We start from the raw sequence: 20,227 nt of genomic DNA, 5'->3' as shown, positions 1-20,227 counted from the left end.
TTGTTTAATCATTTTAATGTTTAAACGTTCACACCCCTAGAACCATTATAAGTTAGTACAATCTAGTTGAGTTATGTAAGTTTATGTAGTACTGATAACACTGTATATAAATGAATTAATCTGTACGGTACTGCATATGCATCCAATGCTCTGTTGTCTATCTCATTAAATCACATTACAATACAACACAGGCCAACATTTTCCATTCCGTTGGAACAATCGATAATGAGGTATTGAGTCCTTTGCTGTCTAATACCACAGTCTATTCATTTCTTTGAATTACAGGAGCTGAAAGAGACAGAGGAGCTGGACATCCAACTGAAGGTGTTCAACGAGAACAAGGAGGAGGACTCCATTGAGCTCTCCCATCGCCTTGATGACATCCGTGCTGAGATGGAATATCCTTTTGTCCGCCTGCGCCACTGCACCGGCCATGGAAAAGGGCTGCTGGAAATGAGTGTATTGTGTCGGCCTTACCAGGCTTACAGGTCTACAGCAGGCATGGTCGGGTTCATAAGAGAAGAATTTGAGGATCTATAGTGCAATCTCCCTGACCTATCTCTTACCTGGTTAACCAGGTAAACAATCTCTTCTCCCCCTCTCATCGCCATTCCTCATCTCTCGGACGTCTAGATCTTACCTAGATGATGCAAGACACAGAAAGCGGCTGTCAATCACTACCAGTTGTTTTGTCTTCAGAACAAACTCTGTTTATTTTATGGCTATCACTTTTAAGTCTTGTTATGGTACAGTGGATAAATGTTTTAGTGCCGTTGCTTTGGCTGGTACACGAGGTCACTCTTCAGTCACCTCTTTGTTTTGTCTGGTTAATCACACCTGTGTCCGTTTGAGCCATTACCTTACCTTTCTTCTTTTCCGTTTAGTTAGAAATGACAAGTTGGTTTCTCCAAGTCGTCCCTCTAGGTCTGCTCAACTGGAAACTTAAAGTGGTTAAAAGTGAGCCCTAATTGGGTCCCAAGTTTGAGACTTGTTGTAAAGCATATTTGGCTAGGTGCCTAATAATTCAAGGAGCATCTCTAAGGGCATTTGGATGTGTGAAACACTGACACGATAGGTAGAGAGTGCAGGGCCAGATACTGTTATACAGATGTTCTCTCTGCCAACCTTTGTCTCCCCAAATCCCACAGTGCTCGAATATCCGCCACTGAGGGCTGTGCTGAGTGACAGTTATCGTTGACGCTCCGAGAGGGAGAGAAAGAGAGAGAGCGAGGGAAGGGGGGAAAAATGGACACTGCGCCTGGATTAATGATGTGCTTGAGCAGGTTCACAAATTTATCGGGCCCGATGTTTGTTTCGAAGGACAATGTGGTATTGATCTCTGAATAGTCTTCATGATGTGCATGCTAGCTCTACTCTCTGACACACACACAAACATGCACACACACAAACACACAGTCCCGGCTGCCTCCTCTGTAGCTTGTTTTCCCTGCCTGCCTTATGAATATTAACACAGAGAGACGCGTGTCCTCTGTGTCCGGCCCAGGTCCGGGTGCTGAGGGGGTGACTCCGGGCCACTAATGAATATTAATGATGCTGTGGAATAGTGATTGATTGACCCTATCACTGACTGGTCCACATCGCACCTCCACTGCTGCTCATTTTTATTCATGATCCCCAGCTCCACAACATGAGTAGAAGTCAAATGTAGCAAGAGAAAGAGAGCGAGGGAGGGAGAAAGAGAAGTGTGTGCTTTTGGATTTGCATTGTTCTGTAGGTAGAGCTGCTTACCGATAGATGTAGCTGCTTGGACGCTTTCCAAGTCCGGGCTTCTTCCATACTTACAGTATCCCCCCCCCTCAAATACCAGTGTGGTGAGCCTATAATTGCATCTCACCGGTTTGGTAATTCTCATCGACTTCATCCAGGCTAATACAGGAGTGCGAAACGATACTTCAGAGAAGCCTGTATTCCCATCTCCTGCGCTCGCCGAATTTGATATGGGAGAACCGTTTTAATTACAATTGTGGCGGAAGTGAATAGGAAAATGTCAAACAGTGTTAAAAAGGATAGATTTGCACTGATTGCGGTGGCTGGATCATGTGGTGTATGAAATAGTGAGTACAGTTGGAGAGAATGATGCCCGTGTTCTGTCATTTTGCGTGTCACGTCTTTGCACTGATTGTCAGGTGATGCTCATTCATGCTAAAGTTAACTTTTCAGAGGCGATCAACGCTCGCTTATCATTTAAATATTTTGAGACAATGAGTTGAACAGTTTTTTCCATTGGAATGATATAATTTGCTTTACACAACTTTGACGGAGCCACCCAACTTTGACATGGCCTATTCTAAAAACCCTGAAACGAAGCTAGTCCAACCATGTCCTCTCCGATAATCTGAGGAAGGCAGGTCCTTGGTCCCTCCTTTTAAGCCCTGTGGGCCAAAAAATTACACAAATCAGATAGGTTTATTTACTGCTTGCTGACCACAGACAAATGTGAATGAACGCAGAGCCACTGACTGTGAAAGTGTTTCAAACCATACAGTGTATCACGCCACAGTCAGCACGCAAATATTTCAGCCGACATTGTTAAAACGCACATTACATATTATGATGGCTATCGATTTTTCATCCTTCTCAGTTTAACACTTGACTTTCCCACCTTATTCTATTTCCTTGTTTTCTGCATGTGTGCACATATTTCAAATAGGGCTATTTGTTTAGGTTTTTTGACATGGTTTTTAAACGATGAATATCCACGGGAGGATCCTTTCTCAACCAAACAGTTATGCATAATAGTGATAATAATAATAATAATAATAACCCTCTCAGGCTATTCATTTCTCACTTTTTTTTTTACAGTTTTGGGACTGTTTTTTTGTTGTAGTTCAAACAAGATCAAATGAAATCTGGCTATAGATTAAAATCCCATGTGAATATTTCTCGTAAACACAGATGTACAATAGATGGTACTTTGATCGTGATACTATTCTGAAATCCCACTTGGATATTATTTGTAAAGTCACTTTTGCCTTGATTTGAACGTTGCTTCCTATGGTTTGAATTCCATACAAATCAACTGTGAGATGTGCCAAGTGCTCCATTTCGCAGCCTCTGACAGTGCCTGTTCTTTTTGGAGAAAAAAAATTGCCAGCAATTCAACTCAGAGAAACGGACATAATATTATTATTTTTTTAAGACACCACTTTTCTGACGAAAAAAACCCAAACAGACAATGATTTCTTATCTGATTCAACAACTATTTTAGACATCAAAAGCCATCGCTCGCGCTCCTTGGGGAGCCGAGTTGTCCGACACATAATCAATACCTTTTGCAAGTTTAAGAACACATCGTTTCTCTTCGACGGACAAGACGAGGCACGATCGTGAAGACTTGAATTTCAGCAATATTTTCCACAGTGACTGATCCCCTTTTCATGATTCTCCCTTAAAATATTCAAACCCAATGGAGTTTTCATGTGATTAATTTCCTCCTCCTTGAAAGGTGTCAAGTGACAGGTAGACCACAGGGACCATTCTTTATTGCCAATTCCCCTCCTCATGTGAGCTGTTTACTCTTCTGCAGCTCCCCGGTGGGAAAACGGATGTGAGGAGTTGTCGCAGTGTTTGCTTGTACACAATGACGCCTGTCTGAGTACTTGATTGAGGGGGAAAAATTGTAAACAAACACTGTGAATAGAGGATCTATCGAAATTATTCTGATGTATTTTAGAATGCACTGTCACTATATTATTAGATTGCTATGAGGAGAGGCAGCGAAAGCTAATAATGGAATTGGTTAGAAAGGGCACATAGATTGTACTGCTGTATATTTTTCCTTTATTAAATCTGCAGTTTTTTTCTGCATTAAGCCGAGTACATTTTCACTCATACTGTACAAGCAAAAAGGCCATGCTGTTATATACCTTAATCCCCTTCTCACTGATATGGGTGAGGTGTACCATCTCCTGTCCAACATGGTGAAAGACACTGGATCGGAGACCTACTTCCTGTCCATCCTACAGCACCTCCTGCTCATCAGGAATGACTACTACATCAGGTGACTTCTGCCCACAAACACCCATGTCTCTTTTCACTGTTTTCACAGGAAGACTGCATTTCCACAAGACTGGTCTTGAGAAAGGCATAAGGCAAACATTTTGACATTAAAACAGTTTCTACTCTGTACTGTATGTAGCTCTATAGGGAATATACTTTACTTTGTAGAGCTGATGCGCTAGTTCTGCATTATCAACACAGAAACCTCAGACGTCCTCTCCTTGACACCATATTCGAGTTAGGCCAGATAACAAAACACGTCACTGACTCCTGTAGATTACAGTGTGCTTACGAGCCTTTCAGATGTAAAGCTACTTCCTGCAATCTACCATTTCCCATACATGCTATTATATCCTTAGCACTTTATTATGATACCTTTATTTCAACAAGGAACACAGACTGAGACCAAGGTCTCTTTTACAGCTGGGCCCTGCGCATACTTGTTTACACGTACAGTTTAGGTGCAATGACTAAGAAACTACACAAGACAAACAAAAGGATCACAGATAACACCCCAAAAATTCTGCAACATTACATTTACACATAGGTTATTCCCCTAACAGCACAAGAACTTCCATTACCCGAAACAGTAACAAGCAATACAAAAATAAAAATCCTCCAATAAATATTTAAAATGGGCAAGGGGGACAAGAGTCTCAAGTTTAAGTTTAGTCTGCAGGCTATTCCATAGGCAAGGAGCGTAACAGGAGAAGGCAGCCATACCCAAGTCTGTGGAAATCGCATGGGCCTCAAGTGTAATCCATGCTTGAGACCTGGTTTTAGGAATTCTAATTCTAATATTGATGAGTGGTGATAAATAAGAAGGTAGCTTATTCAGAAGTGCTTAGTGGTGAAAGTGTAGCACTGAGAGGTCAGAAGGCATGTAAGCATTAAACATTACCTTGGCAGATGACCTAGCGGTTAGATCGTTAGGCCTGTAACCGAAAGGTTGCCAGTTCAAATCCCCCAAAATCTGTTGTTCCGCCCTTGAGCAAGGCAGTTAACCCCCCCACAACAACAGCTCCCCGGGCACCCAAATTGGCAGCCCCCACATCCCTCCGATCCAGAGGGGTTGGGTTAAAAGCGGAAGTCAAGTTTCGATTGGACCTTATGTGCAATTGATGATAAAAAATAAATGTAATCCTTTAATTAAAGATTCACATGTCCTCTCAAGGCATCTCTCACTCTCTCTGTCTCTGTGTGTCTATCTGTCTCGCTCTGTTTCTCTCTCTTTCCTTCTGTCTCTGTCTCTCTCTGCCTCTGTCTGCCTCTAACCACTGTGTGCAAAGTGCCAGGGTCATATCAGAACAGATCTAATATTCTGTAGTTTTGAACGATTAGGTAAGGATTCAAATGGCAGCCTGCCTCGGCAGTGTAAATGTGTCAATCACAGGAAAAAGGGATGGAGACTGCGGCGGCTTCTGTGATGGCAATGACAGTGATCAATTTGCTGCTGTGTCAGACTTTTCACAGAATGAAAATATTTTACAGAAAAGAGAGAAGGAAAGAGGATAGACGAGAGAGAAGAAGAATTTACCATAGACAAGATGCTGCTCACTCGGCTGGTATGAATAATGCATTCCTCATCTTGTTGGAGAAGGTGAGAAATAGAAAACACATTAAGCAGCGAGTACAGCAAAGTCCACCTCAGCACTCCTGTCTGTGTCTTCTCCCCACTACTGACGCTACAGCTCTCCAAAAGGATCACTACAAATGGTCATAAAAAATGAATGTGCTTATTAAAGATAAGCTTTTAAAAATACTTTCCCCTCTGCTCTCTCCTCCCCTACTTCATGAGAAATACATATAATTCCACATACATCATCGGGCTTTGCGAGGTGCAGTCGGTCGGTCTGACTCAAGGTCCTATATCCAGCTTGGCCTCAATTCATCATCAATATATCCTTTTTCGGCTACTTTGAACCTGCATATCTTTTTATGTTCCAGATGAAATTGGCTGGTTGGGAAATGGTATGTCTTTAATTTTAGATTAAAGGGATCCCGTAAAATCATTTCAGGTTTTGATGAATATATCGCTATTGGGATCCGGGGGGGGGTTGGCCACCGTCGCCACTCGCACTCGCTGTCAGGCCAAATCAGGTGATGGCGCGAAACTTGTCCATAGCTGTATAGGATGGCTTCCTGATCAAAGGGACATGCCTATGCCAATATTCCAGCAGAACGGGGGCTTTGATTTCAAAGGTGTTACAGTGCCTTCAGAACCCCTTTTTGCTGTGTCATATCCTGAATTTAAAATGTATTAAATTGAGATTTCTGTCACTGGCCTACTGTAACGAGTGCGCTGAGAGTCGGGAAGCAAGTTCAGGGAGTGAGTGTTTTAATAAATGAACATAACATACTACAAAACAAGAAAACACAAACAACGCACAGACATGAACCTGCAACAATAACGCCTGGGGAAGGAACCAAAGGGATTGACATATATAGGGAAGGTAATCAGGGAAGTGATTGAATCCAGGTGAGTCTGATGACGCGCAGGTGCGCGTAACGATGGTGACAGGTGTGCTCCATAACGTGCAGCCTGGTGACCTAGAGGCCGGAGAGGGAGCACACATGACACTTACACACAATACGCCATAATGTCAAAGTGGAATTATGTTTTTCAATTTTTGTTTACAAATTAATTAAAAATGAAAGTTTAAATGTCTTGAGTCAATAAGTATTCAACCCCTTTGTTATGGTAAGCATAAATAAGTTCAGGAGGAAAAATTTGCTTAACAGGTCACATAATAAACATGGACTCACTCTGTGCTATAATATTGTTTAACATGAGTGATTACCTCATCTCTGTACCCCACACATACAATTATCTATAAGATCCCTCAGTCAAGCAGTGGATTACAAATGCAGATTCAACCACAAAGAAGACAACTATTGGTAGATAGGTAAACATTTTAAATGCATACATTGAATATCTCTTTGAGCATGGTGAAGTTATTAATTACACTTTGGATGGTGTATCAATACACCCAGTCACTACAAAGATACAGTTGTCCTTCCTAATTCAGTTGCCGGAGAGGAAGGAAACCGTTCAGGGATTTCACCATGAGGCCAATGGTGACTCAATGGTTTAAAACAGTTACCGAGTTTAGCTGGCTGTGATGGGAGAAAACTGAGGATGGATCAACAACATTGTAGTTACTCCACAATACTAACCTAAATAAAAACATTCCAAAACATGCATCCCGTTTGCAACAAGGCACTAAAGTTATACTGCAAAAAATGTGGCAAAGAAATTAAGACTTTGTATTCAGGACGAAAAGTTATTTTGGGGGCAAATCCAATACAACACATTACTGAGTACCACTCTCCATATTTTCAAGCATAGTGTGGGCTGCGTCATGTTATGGGTATGCTTGTAATTGGGGAATTTTTCAAGATAAAAAATAAACTAAATGGAGCTAAGCACTGGCAACATCCTAGAGGTAAACCTGCTTCAGTCTGCTTTCCACCAGAGACTGGGAGATTAATTCACCTTTCAGCAGAACAACAACCTTAAACACAAGGCCATATCTACATGGAAGTTCCTTATCAAGAAGACAGTGAATGTTTCTAAGTGGCCTAGATACAGTTTTGACTTAAAACTTCTTGACGCACGGATCCCTTTAGCGGGATCATTTTCATCAACAACCGCTAAATTGCAGAGCGCCAAATTAAATGAAAATTGCAAAAAATATTTATATTCATGAAATCACAAGTGCAATATAGCAAAACACAGTTTAGCTTGTTGTTAATCCACCTGTCGTGTCAGATTTTGAAAATATGCTTTACAGCGAAAGCAATCCAAGCGTTTGTGTGAGTTTATCGATTTCTGGTCAAAACATTAAGAACACCTAGCAGCAGTGTAGATTGGTCACGAAAGCCAGAACAGCAATAAAATGTATCACTTACCTTTGATGATCTTCGTATGTTTGCACTCACGAGACTCCCAGTTACACAATAAATATTCCTGTTGTTCGATAAAGATTATTTTTATATTCAAAAACCTCCATTTGTTTGGCGCGTTATGTTCAGTATTCCACAGCCTTAGACAAGTCATCAAGGCTTGACGAAAATTTCAAAGAGTATCCGTAAAGTTCGTAGAAACATGTCAAACGTTTTTAATAATCAATCCTCAGGTTGTTTTTAACATCAATAAACGATAATATTTCAACCGGACTGTAAACTATTCAATACTGGAGAAAAAGAAAATGTCGAGCAAACAGTGTCGAGCGCATCAACTAATGGAGGGACATCCGTGTATCCACAGACGCGTTTTTAAAATCTCGCTCATTTTTCAAAATAAAAACTTGAAACTATGTCTAAAGACTATTCACACCTTGAGGAAGCCACAGGAAAGGGAATCTGGTTGATATCCCTTTAAATGGAGGAAAGGCAGGCGATGGAACAGGGATTTTTCAAAATAGGAGTCATTTCCGGGTTGGATTTTCTCAGGTTTTCGCCTGCAAAATCAGTTCTGTTATACTCACAGACAATATTTTGACAGTTTTGGAAACTTTAGAGTGTTTCCTATCCTACTCTGTCAATTATATGCATATTCTAGCATCTGGACCTGAGAAATAGGCAGCTTACAATGGGAACGTTATTTTTCCAAACATAAAAATTCTGCCCCCTAGCTTCAAGAGGTTAAATCTCCTTGAAAATCTATGGCAAGACCTGGAAATGGTTGTCTAGCAATGATCAAAAACCAATTTGACAGAGCATGAAGAATTTTGAAAATAATAATGGGCAAAATTTGTGGCTTATTTTATTTTCAGTAATTAATCTGCGAGTGCCATGCTTAACAAATGGGAGCAATTCAAACCCCTGGTAAATATAGAGCAATCTCCTCTTTTGGAGAGGAGCGATATGGGGATTACACTGGTCTTGTGGAGCAGGGGATTGGGAGGGGAGTTTGTGCTGGTGCTAGAAGCCAAATAGAGGGGGAAGGTGAGAGAGTGAAAGATGGAAGGACTGGTGCTGGGGACGTACAGTGCTTTCATAAAGTATTAACACCCCTTGACTTTTTCCACATGTTGTTGTTACAAAGTTGGATAACAATTGATTTAATTGTAAAAAAAAATTGTCAATGATCTAAACAAAATACTGTGTCAAAGTGGAAGAAAGCCTTTACTTTGTATTTTTTGATGTTATTTATGGGAAGTAAAATACTAATGTATCTTGATTATATAAGAATTCAACCGCCTGAATCAATACATGTTAGACTCACATTTGGCAGCGATTACGGCCCTAAACATAACGCTTTGTATTCAGGACAAAAAGTTAATTTGTTTGCCACATTGTTTTGCAGTATTACTTTAGTGCCTTATTGAAAACAGGACGCATGTTTTGGAATATTTTTTGGGGGGCTTCCTTCTTTTCACTCTGTAATTTACGTTACTATTGTGGAGTAACTACAATGTTGTTGATCCATCCTCAGTTATCTCCTATCCAATGTTCCCTCTAAACTGTGCACGTGCAGAATAAATATCAGCCCACAGAGAGAAGCACGAGATTGAACTTCACTCAACTTTCTAGAGTTTTCCCTGTTAGTTAACACTATCAACGTGTCCATTTACTGTGGCAACTGTGATCGTTTCAATGCAATATTAGCCACTTTCAATGCAACATACCGAAACAAAACAAAGTATACAAGACTTAGTATGAAAAACTAACTTTGCAAGATATTTTAGGCAGAACGCATCGGAATAGGATTCTATTGCATTGACATGCACGACCCAGCCCGTACTCTACACAGACTGACCGGTGTGTCATAAAAAAATCAGAGCTGCAGTAGCCCTATAGGCACATAGACCATTGCCATATGTGGTTCTGTGCCATTTACTTTGAACTGGACTGTTTACAGCATGAGCGTTTTTGAGATCAAAGCGAGAGCTGTATGTAGGCACGTGTGCACATTTTGTTCATATCATTTGCTAGTTAGTAAGTTATTAGCCCAGTTAAAGATCATTTGTAGTCAGCAATAGGGGAGTGATTGCTTCCTACAAGAGCAGAAAACGTGTGCATTTGAAAAGCGAGTAAGGTAAAGAGCTTTTTTTGTCTTTAAAGGGGAGTGTTGTATTTTGAGACATGCTTGAATAAGCTAAGTAGCCAATAGGCAGATGGTAGCATAATTTGTCTGATTCTCTGTATGGGAATAATGATGCATTTTATTTTGTAAAGTGGTTTCTTGCATCAAACAACACAACAACATTTTCAGTCACCTTGTCTGAAGGACAAGTGGATAAACAGGTTAATTTCAAGCCCTGAATGTTTCTGCTCCACAGACCTGAAATTTGAGGGAACATTGCTCCTATCACAGCCATTGTTTAAAACCATTGGCCTCATTGTGAAATGCCTGAAAGGTTTGCTTCCGACTTCCTTCCTCTCTGGCAACTGTAATCTATGTTGTCACTTGGCGCCTGTATCTTTGTAGTGACTGGGTGTATTGATACACCATCCAAAGTGTAATTAATAACTACACCATGCTTCATTGTGTTACCCATCTACCAATGGGTCTCCTTCTTTGCGAACCATTGGAAAACCTCCCTGGTCTTTGTGGTTGAATCTGTGCTTGAACTTCACTGCCCGACTGAGGGACCTTACAGATAATTATATGTGTGGGGTACAGAGGTGAAGTAGTCATTCAAAAATCATGTTGAACACTATTATTGCACACAGAGTCCATGCAACTTACTATGTGACTTGTATTATGTGACATTTTTACTCCCAAACTTATTTAGGCTTACCATAACAAACGGTTTGAATACTTTTTGACTCAATACATTTCAGCTTTTCATTTTGTAAACATTTCTAAAACATACATCTACTTTGACGTTATGGGGTGTTGTGTGTAGATCCGTGACAAAATCTCAATTTAATAATTTTTTAAAATCATGCTGTAACACAACAAAATGTGGGGTGTGAATACTTTCTGAAGGCACTGTATGTTGGCTTCTGGTGCCGTGCCCTGTCCAGGCTCTGGTAGGGCTTGACAGTTCTGGGTCACTCGCTCGCTGCTTCCCTTCCCCGGTTATCTCAGTGGTGGTGGCAGGGAGGAGCGGGGGATGCCGGGAAAATAGGGCAGCTTATTGAGATAATAATGTGGTCTACATCGGTGACAGTCGTAAGCCGGGTTAGCGCTAAGCCACACGTGTGCTCGCTCGTTATCATCGCGAGTGGGCGAATCCAGTCGTTGGAACAAAACATTTGCCATTTCATGCTGACAAAAACGTTGTGCTTAATGGAAATCTGGTTTGACTTGTTTTGGTCCTTCTAATATCTGTTTACGTTATGATAAGGACTGCCCACATTTTAGAGGGAACCACCATTTGCTCCGTGTCATCACAAATAAAGCCCCACATATAATGCATATAGTATAAGCAGAATTTCAATCATGTGTACTGTTTGTCAACATGCACTCGCTCGTGTTTCCCCATTCATATTCAGAGCTCTGCACTTTTGTTTTTTGAAGTGATCTCTCTGAAATGAAACGCTTCCCAACAAATCCAGCCTATCTAGTTCATAAAGGGGCCTCCGCTCAGAGGAATGTGTCTATTTGAGCCACATCAATGCTCTTACCCCCTGCTCTCCTTTCCAAAAGAAGTAGAAAAAGAGAAGGACTTTGAAACAAGCTTTGATTTTCTTATCTGCATCATAGCCATGTTATGATATCAGCCTTCTGAGCCTCCCCACCACTTGCCCTGAGTATCAGTGAGAAGCATGGCGTCCGACGACAGAAGCCAAGAGGAAATTAGTGCACAGCAAATCTGCCGTCCACAGATTGCTGGCGCTCCTAATATAGGCGCCCCTCAGATCTTTCTGTGTGGGAGGAAAACATATTAGGGTACATGAGGACAGGCTGGCAGCTGTGCCTAACCTCCTTCACCCACAGTGTGATTATGAGGCTTCTCACATAGCCACAGTACAAAATGATTCTCTCTCTCTCTCTCTGTCGCTCTGTCTCTTTCTGTCTCTGTGTGTGTGTATATGAGCGGTTCCAGTTCTCAATTGACACTGCTTTTTAGTGCAGGACTAGGCTTAATTTATCTGAGAAACTGCCCCATATAGTCTATGCACATTTTTTTTAAACAGTGTACAGTAGTTCACCGGCTGTCACTCAGTCAACATCACTTTAATTAAGCAAACTCCAGATAGTTGTCCAATGAAGTTACAACTATTTGGAGTGTAGGTTATACTTCTACATTCACATATTTGTTTGTTTCACACCGATCATTGCTGTCCATGCAGTTCCATACTGCCCTGAGGAAGTAAACCTAGTCAAATAAGTTGGCATAGGCATCATAAAGTAAGTGTGATATGACTGGTAACAACTTCTCGTAACCTGGAAAGATCCACATTCATTTTGTGAATCCCGGACTTAACTAGCATTGACCGGGAGCAAGTGATAAATTATCCATGTACCTCGAGTGTGGATTTTTGAGCCGGGCGACAGTTCCTCGGAAACGATCCCTAATCATTAAAATGCAGTCTCCGTGTGCTCGGGGGGAGAGAAGATGAGACATTTCTGGTGGGAAAATTGCATTTCTGCTGGCACCATTCAAGGTCATGCTTGGAACCTAATTATTTGCCACTACGGGGCTCAGCTTAAGTTGACATTGTATTTGCTAAATGTCACTCGCAATTAAAGTTGATAATATAACTGGGGAAAGGTCACACACCAACCTGTGTGGTGTGAACATGAGCCCCGGCTGACTCAGACGATACCCCCTCGCTATGTCACCCTCCCAAAACACGCAGACATGTTTTCCATGCCATTGTGCTTTTAAGTAGACACATTACACTGATTAGATTAGCATTTTTGGTTTATGAGCGCCCTTAATTGGCAAAGATGATTGCAAATTAGGCGAGCGGGCATCGTGACGGCTGGCCGCACTCCCCGTTTGTCACCTTGAATGGACGCGAGCCAAACCTCTCCGAGTCTGTGCAAAAGCAAGTGATCAAATTTAATTGCCTTTTTTTTTTTTACTGTGAAACCTTTTCGATCTGGCATTCTGTGACCTCGAGGTTGACTAAGGGGATAATTTGTGGAGAATTAGGGCTGTGTAAGTTTGTCATTCTCCTGTTCTTGTATGTGTATGCTAACTGTGTTGTGCTTGTGCTTGGCTCCCTGCTCTCTCAGGCCCCAGTACTACAAGGTGATAGAGGAATGTGTGTCTCAGGTGGTCCTCCACCGCAGTGGGATGGACCCAGACTTCGGATACAGGGAGAGATTGGATGTAGACTTCACCCACCTCATCGGTAGGTCTGCCAGATCGCTGTGCTTCCTCTGACATTAAGAAGGGTGCATTTGCACCCAGTAGGTAACCATTATACATTGATGTCATTATGAACACATTTTAAACCGTTTTTGGTTTCTGCTTTTGCCTCCTAGGTCGCCCTCACTTACATATTGTACAGACAGAAAGAAAATAAGAAAATTAGAGTTTAAATCACTATCTGTTTTTTTATGCCAGTCTTGTGATTCAGTATAAATTATATTTTGTCTTCAAATCTGTCTAAATCATCCTCTGACATATTTTTCCGCGGACACAGTGGGGGATGTCGCTATATTCCGTTGCCATTCTATTATTATCTTTCCCCATCCCCTCCCCTGAGAGCCTACCCAGAACCACCTGCAGCTGCTTGACATATATAAGATAAGGTAGTCTGATTATGCATACATAATGCATTATCTGTTAGGTGTGACTGTGGCACATCATGTCTCATCATAAGCGCATGGAGATTTCACAAGGTTTTCACTCTGCTGACAACATTCATCAGCTGCTTTCCAGGAATCATGGAGGAAACAATGTCTAGTTGTTGTCTTGAAATAAAGACAATATCATGAAATAACTGAGATCTCCTTTTTTTTAATTTTTTTTATTGTCACTAACAGTTCTGTGACTTGCCAACAAAGGCTCATTAAAAGTTTCCAAGCCCATCCATGAAAAACATATTCATGTTAGATTTTCCAACTTTTTTTTCTATTGCTGTGCTTTAATGAGTTGAAAACAAATGTTTCGGGGCTTGGTTTTTTTAAATGAAGGTCAGCCAACCTGCCGAACAGAATACAAATTCCCCGGGGGATATGTGGAAAAGAAGGAGATGACAGGTTCTTCACTCATTCCCTCTATTTCCTTTCTCTCTCTCTCTCTGTTGTAATATTCACTTTACGTTTGATTTGGAGTCTTAAATAGGATGTTAACAATGTACAGTATAATTGAGAGAATCAGAGTCACTTCATGGTTGCTTACTGTCGTCACTGCTGCCGGCCCCTTTTGTCTTACAGATCAGTGCGTGGATAAAGCCAAAGTGGATGAGAGCGATCTGAAGGCTGCCGAGTTCTCCAAAAAGGTGAAGTATAATGCGTCAACCTCTCAATGCCATTGGTATGCCACCACCACACTCCCATCAGAAAAGTTTTTCCCACCTAGAGCTCCCAGACAAGCTATTGATCTCTGAGCCCTGATCAATAGCTGGCAACAGAAGTACATGATCTGTCTCAGTTTTGCGAAGGATCAATGCCGATGCTCCAACATAAACGTGTTTGTGTCCGCGACGGGGTGCGAGTTACAATATGTACAGACACTGTTCAGAACCCTTTATTGACACGTCATTGCAATAGGGGCCTTCAAGGAATCCGTTTTTCTTATTACTTCTTATTATTTCAACTTATTACTTTAGGTAATTTTGTGCATCAGAGGTACATCGGAGAGGAAGTAGTTCAGCAAACTCTCTGAGATGTGTTTTATGAATAACGTTTTAGAATAAAAGCTACGGTGTTTAGGGAAGACTGGAGTCTCCTCTCATCCACTCAGCCCAATGTGATAGCATAACTCCTGATGCTTTTATATATTTTAGAACTGGGTTGCAGTACTTGAGTAGCCTACTTTATTAAGCATCCACACTCATCTTCCAAGGAAGGAAAAATGTACTTTATTCCAATGTAATGACAGACAGTACATTTAATCAGTTGACACTGTATATTTTTCAGTACACCACCAATACTGTGTGAGTCATTGGTCCATCCAACAGAATCCTCCAGAAGTGTTGTGACTCAGACCATTATGTCTGATTAAAGGCAGGGTAGATTTTGGTACTCAAGGTACTCCTCTCTAAAGGCTTGGTCAAGTATCACCAGCCAGCAGATGCCTCCACTCCCCACATCATTCCTGCCTCTGTGTGGGGGAAGATTCATTCATTTAGCAGATGCTCTCATCCAGAGTGACTTACAGTAGTGAGTGTATACATTTTTGTACATCTGAGGCGTCCTGGAATGCGAGCAGTGACCGCTCCTGTGGTGACAGTGAAAACATTGTCCTGACACTGGTTGCTTTCCCACAAAGGTTAGGTCCATCACCAACACATGAAAGCCAGACCCAAAACACAGACAGAAGACGACAGCGTAGAGGGCCACCAAAGGCCTATGAATAGAGATGGGGGACAAGTGCATGCGAGGCTGTGTTTTTCGTGTGTGTTGACATGCCCCGCAGTAGGCCGTTGTCTTGAGACACCCTGGCCCTAACCAGAGTGTGTGTGTGTGTGTGTGTCTGTGTGTGTTTGTGCTGTGTTGAATTGCTGCAGTTCGATGAGGAGTTCAGCGCTCGGCAGGATGCCCAGGCCGAGTCCCAGAAGAAGGAGGAGAAAATCAAAGAGCTGGAAGGCCAGATCTGCAACCTAAAGACCCAGGTAATGACACCAGAGGAGAAGGTAGGGGGGGGGCATGCACACCCACTACCCCAAACTGCAGTCTGAAGCCACAAGCTCTCCATAGAGGTTTTGTACAAGCCCAGTATTGACAAGAGAATGGGAAATAAAGTTAACACTTAACCAAGATCGGGGCTAGCATCTAACATTGATCACATCATATGAAAGAAGGCATTTAGTTGTTTCTCCAAAGCATGATGGTCCAAGTTAATCCGGTTGTGAGGAAAATTACTTTTACTAATTTGGTAAAATTGAAACCTTTCTACCCCAATCACGGATGCGAGACTCCTTCTAAGTGGGTATTTTTCAGCCATGCGGGAGCGTTTGATTCAATAAAGGGTCAATCTCCTTTTTAAAATGTTGCATTCGATATTGGGTGAATTATTGGGTCAATTGCTCCATGGGAGCCTGTTCCATGCAATTGTATCATCAAAGAGATTGATTGCATTTATTCTCTGGCCTTGGCATCCCTGTCTCTTCCAAACAAAACCCCTCAAACCTGAGCACAGAAAATTACTGCTATTTCCTCCTTAACCCAATTTTAAACACTTCAGTGCTGCCTTGAGACTAAAGGGCAGTTTGCTTCCCTGCTTACCGAATTTAATATAAACCAATGCTGAAAGATGGCATGGCATCCAGTATCCAAGATTGTTTTTCTCCAAACTAAATTCTGTTGCAGTTGCAAATGTCCACGCTCCCCCATCCCATCCCTTTTCCGCACCTGCACATTTAGCCCTGTCACGCATCGCCGGGACTTTTCCCAAAGACAAGTCGCTATCATTAAGATCCCTGGTAGCCTCAACGACCATTTATTCTCATTAGGGTGCAGCGCGAGGCTTGGCCTTCTTCCTGGCCAGGCCAAGGCTAAGTTCCTTTTCTTTCTTCCCCCGATTGCACTTCATTTGTGTGCAGTCCTCACTCCCCCACTTCATCTGCCTGAGTGCCATGTCGACACTCGTTACCTGCTCTCTCGGCCAAACTCGTTCATCATTCGCTCAGCGCCCCCAACGACTGCCCACCCGCCTCCCGTACATATTCATGAGGGTGGCTGCATCTCCTCCCACCTCATCACTTTCTATCTTCCCTTCTTTTTCTTTGCTCTCTATCACTTCCTTTCTCTCTATCTTTCTCTTTCTCCTGCTCTCTCTCTGCATCAGGCAGCGTCAGACTCTGCTTACCTGCTTTCCCTGAGTGCTGCTTTTTATGTACCCTTTTTCTAGGCTTTTTCCCCCCCAACCCCACCCTCTAACAGGCCCCCCGGTCTTTTGAAGCCAGTCTGTTTGTGGTGCATTAACAGGTAGTGTAGCAGAGTGAAACCCCCGAGAGTCAGCTCCTTCTCTTCCTGCCGTCTGTGAACGCTCCTTCAAATGCCTCGGTGCTACTGGAGCTTTGCACATCAACAGACATCTGCCTCAGCAGGGAAACATCTAATGCGCTCAGTGAGAGCTCCCATGAATATGGCTACAAGTTCTTCAAGTAACATCCCGTGGGTGTGTTGGCACGGTCTAAAAAGGGGGGCGATGTTAACATGTATGTCGTCACACACTGCATGGCAGGAACGCGCTCATGGTCAAATTGGTTCCTTTATTAAATGTGTTTGATAAGGTAGTTTTCCCGACGGGTTTCTCCTATTGCACTGGAGGCACGCAGAGGGACAGAAAGAGAGAGACCGGTGCCTTTTGAGTAGGAGGTTGCTCAGTAGGAAAGCTCTTGCAAAGAACAGACGTGCGTCGTCAATTTCATCTCTTCAGGCATAGTACACGTGCCATAGCTCTCAATATGTCCACGGCTTCATGACACATGTTATTTTGTTTATCTCACAACACGTTATCAGGAGGTACACATTTTTGTAATCACAGCAAAATGTTGGTTGCGGTGTGGAAATCTTGCAACGCAGCACAATTGAGAAGGAAAATGTAGGCGCTAGCAAGATACTAAGACAATTATTTAAATGATAAAGTGTGTCCTTCTTGATGATGTATTCTACACAAAGACTAGACATACAGGCCTTTTTCTTCCTTTGAAAACTTAGTTTATAGTCAACCTGTTTTAAAAGGGTTGAAACTGCAACAGCTGAAGGACTAAAGCCTTTGTATTATGCAACCTAAATCCACCTCTGACACGGTGTTGTACAAAGCCATTATCCTCCGGAGCGATGCACCTCTAAATCCATGCAAAGACACACTACACTCAGATTCTTCATCAAAGCTGCTGTGGTGGTGCATCTGCCATTTTATTGAATACGAATGAAGTTGGAACGCTGTTCACATCTCGTCCACAGAGCTCTTCATGGAAATAAAAGCACGCGCGTCTCACTCTGTCTCCTAGCCCCTACTACTTCACCTTGTCTGTGAACCGACACATTTAATTGAGAGTCTCGGGGAACTTTTGCATTGTAACAAGCAAGACCCCTTCTGATGTCTGTTTGATTATCCCCCGCGATCCGATCGAGCACAGGTTTGGCCTGTAAACATTGACAAAACGGAATGAAAACACAACAAATGGAATTAATCCACATTCCAACCCGTATAAACCCACCTCTGCTCAGAGAGAACGGGGGAGGTGTTTGTAGAATGGGATAAGGGTGAGATAAATAATTTAGAGGTGTGGTAGGTACCTTGGACCTACCTGCGTCATGCCATTATTGGGCTTACACAACCTGGTGGTCATGTAGCTGAACCAGCATGGTTGGGAAAAGGCTAGAAGGCGTAGCAGACTACTCTCTGGCTCTGCCAGTCTACCTGCTGTTTCTCTGGCTATTATATCTTAAAACATATGTTTTTGTCAATTCTTTCAATACCTTATGTTTAATACATGTGTATTGTGTACTATATTGTACTAGTGTAATGTACTTAAGCTACATCAATTATAGCTGAAGAGTCTAAGCTATGCTTGTGAGGTTAAACTTCATGTGTTGTTAAGACACGACATGCCATCCACTTTCCCTTGGGATATGGTCTTTAAAAATAGATCCTCTATACATGAGTGTTTTGTGTACTGTACTAGTGTAATGTACTTAAATTCCATCCTTCGTAGCTGAAGTCTAAGCTAGGCTTGAACTGATAAAGTTTATGTTTTGTTAAGACACGGCATGCCATCCACATTCCTCAGGGGATATGGTCTTTAAAATAGAGATTGTCTATGGCCTTGAACTCTCCACGGTCAAAAGTTAAGGATGGAGTGTAAAAGAAAAGTTTCCTATTCACCTTAAATATTGCACTTTTATGACCAAGTTCAAGAAATGGAAGTCCTTATTCGGTCTCCTTTATGAACGTTTCTGTCTCCTTTTCCATTATACATGTTAAATATTTAATACTCCTCAGTCCACAGTAATGCGAACTCTGTAAGAACAACTCCATATAAATATGTTTCACTACACAGTTGAGTATGTACCATCTACACAACGGCTGTTAAGATGTTAGAATGTGCCTTTGGGCACATTTGGCACATTTCTAACACAGAGTCTTTGGGATAAAATCAATGATTGTGTATGTATGTATGTATGTATGTATGTATGTATGTATGTATGTATGTATGTATGTATGTATGTATGTATGTATGAATATATATATATATATGTATGTATGAATATATATATATATGTATGTATGTATATATGTATGTATATGTATGTATGAATATATATATATATATGTATATATGTATATATATATGTATGTATATATGTATGTATGTATGTATGTATACATGTATGTATATATGTATGTATATATGTATACATGTATGTATGTATATATGTATGTATGTATATATACATATATATAATATATATATATATACATATATATACATACACATATACATATATATATATACATATATATATATATATATATACATATATATATATATATATATACAAACATATATACATATTATATATATACATACATGCATATATATATATATATATATATATATATATATATATATATATATATATGTGTATGCATTTATGTATATATATATGTATATATGTTTGTATATATATATATATATATATATATATATATGTGTATGTATATATGTATATATATACATATATATATATTCATACATACATATATATATATATATATCATACATACATACATACATACATACATACATACATAAATATATATTCATACATACATACATACATACATACATACATACATACATACATACATACATACATACATACATACATACATACATACATACATACATACACAATCATTGATTTTATCCCGAAGACTCTGTGTTAGAAATGTGCCAAATGTCACATTTGATTTGCTAGAACATATTTCAACATAGCGTTCCAAAGGGATTGAATCGATTTTGAGGATACAAATACTTGTCAACCACTGTGTTATCATATACATTTTTATTTATTTTATTTTTATTTTTTATTTCACCTTTATTTAACCAGGTAGGCTACTTGAGAACAAGTTCTCATTTGCAACTGCGACCTGGCCAAGATAAAGCATAGCAG

The 20,227-nt window shown here is 40.9% G+C and overlaps 1 protein-coding gene across 4 annotated transcripts in view; it reads left to right on the top strand.

The window, feature by feature from the left end:
* Positions 1-20,227, top strand: part of LOC139580189 (protein diaphanous homolog 2-like) — a 643,765-nt gene that overhangs the window by 189,527 nt on the left and 434,011 nt on the right. For all 4 annotated transcript variants that reach the window (XM_071408766.1, XM_071408767.1, XM_071408768.1 and 1 more), the window contains 5 exons: positions 286-398; positions 3,905-4,021; positions 13,163-13,281; positions 14,312-14,376; positions 15,607-15,711. In XM_071408766.1, coding sequence (XP_071264867.1) covers positions 286-398; positions 3,905-4,021; positions 13,163-13,281; positions 14,312-14,376; positions 15,607-15,711 — 519 coding nt within the window. The remainder of the gene's footprint in view (positions 1-285; positions 399-3,904; positions 4,022-13,162; positions 13,282-14,311; positions 14,377-15,606; positions 15,712-20,227) is intronic.

This window comes from Salvelinus alpinus, chromosome 7 (assembly GCF_045679555.1).
Source record: "Salvelinus alpinus chromosome 7, SLU_Salpinus.1, whole genome shotgun sequence".
NCBI lineage: Eukaryota > Metazoa > Chordata > Actinopteri > Salmoniformes > Salmonidae > Salvelinus > Salvelinus alpinus.
The sequence above is the reverse complement of the archived record's forward strand: the minus strand, read 5'-3'. Positions and strand labels throughout refer to the sequence as shown.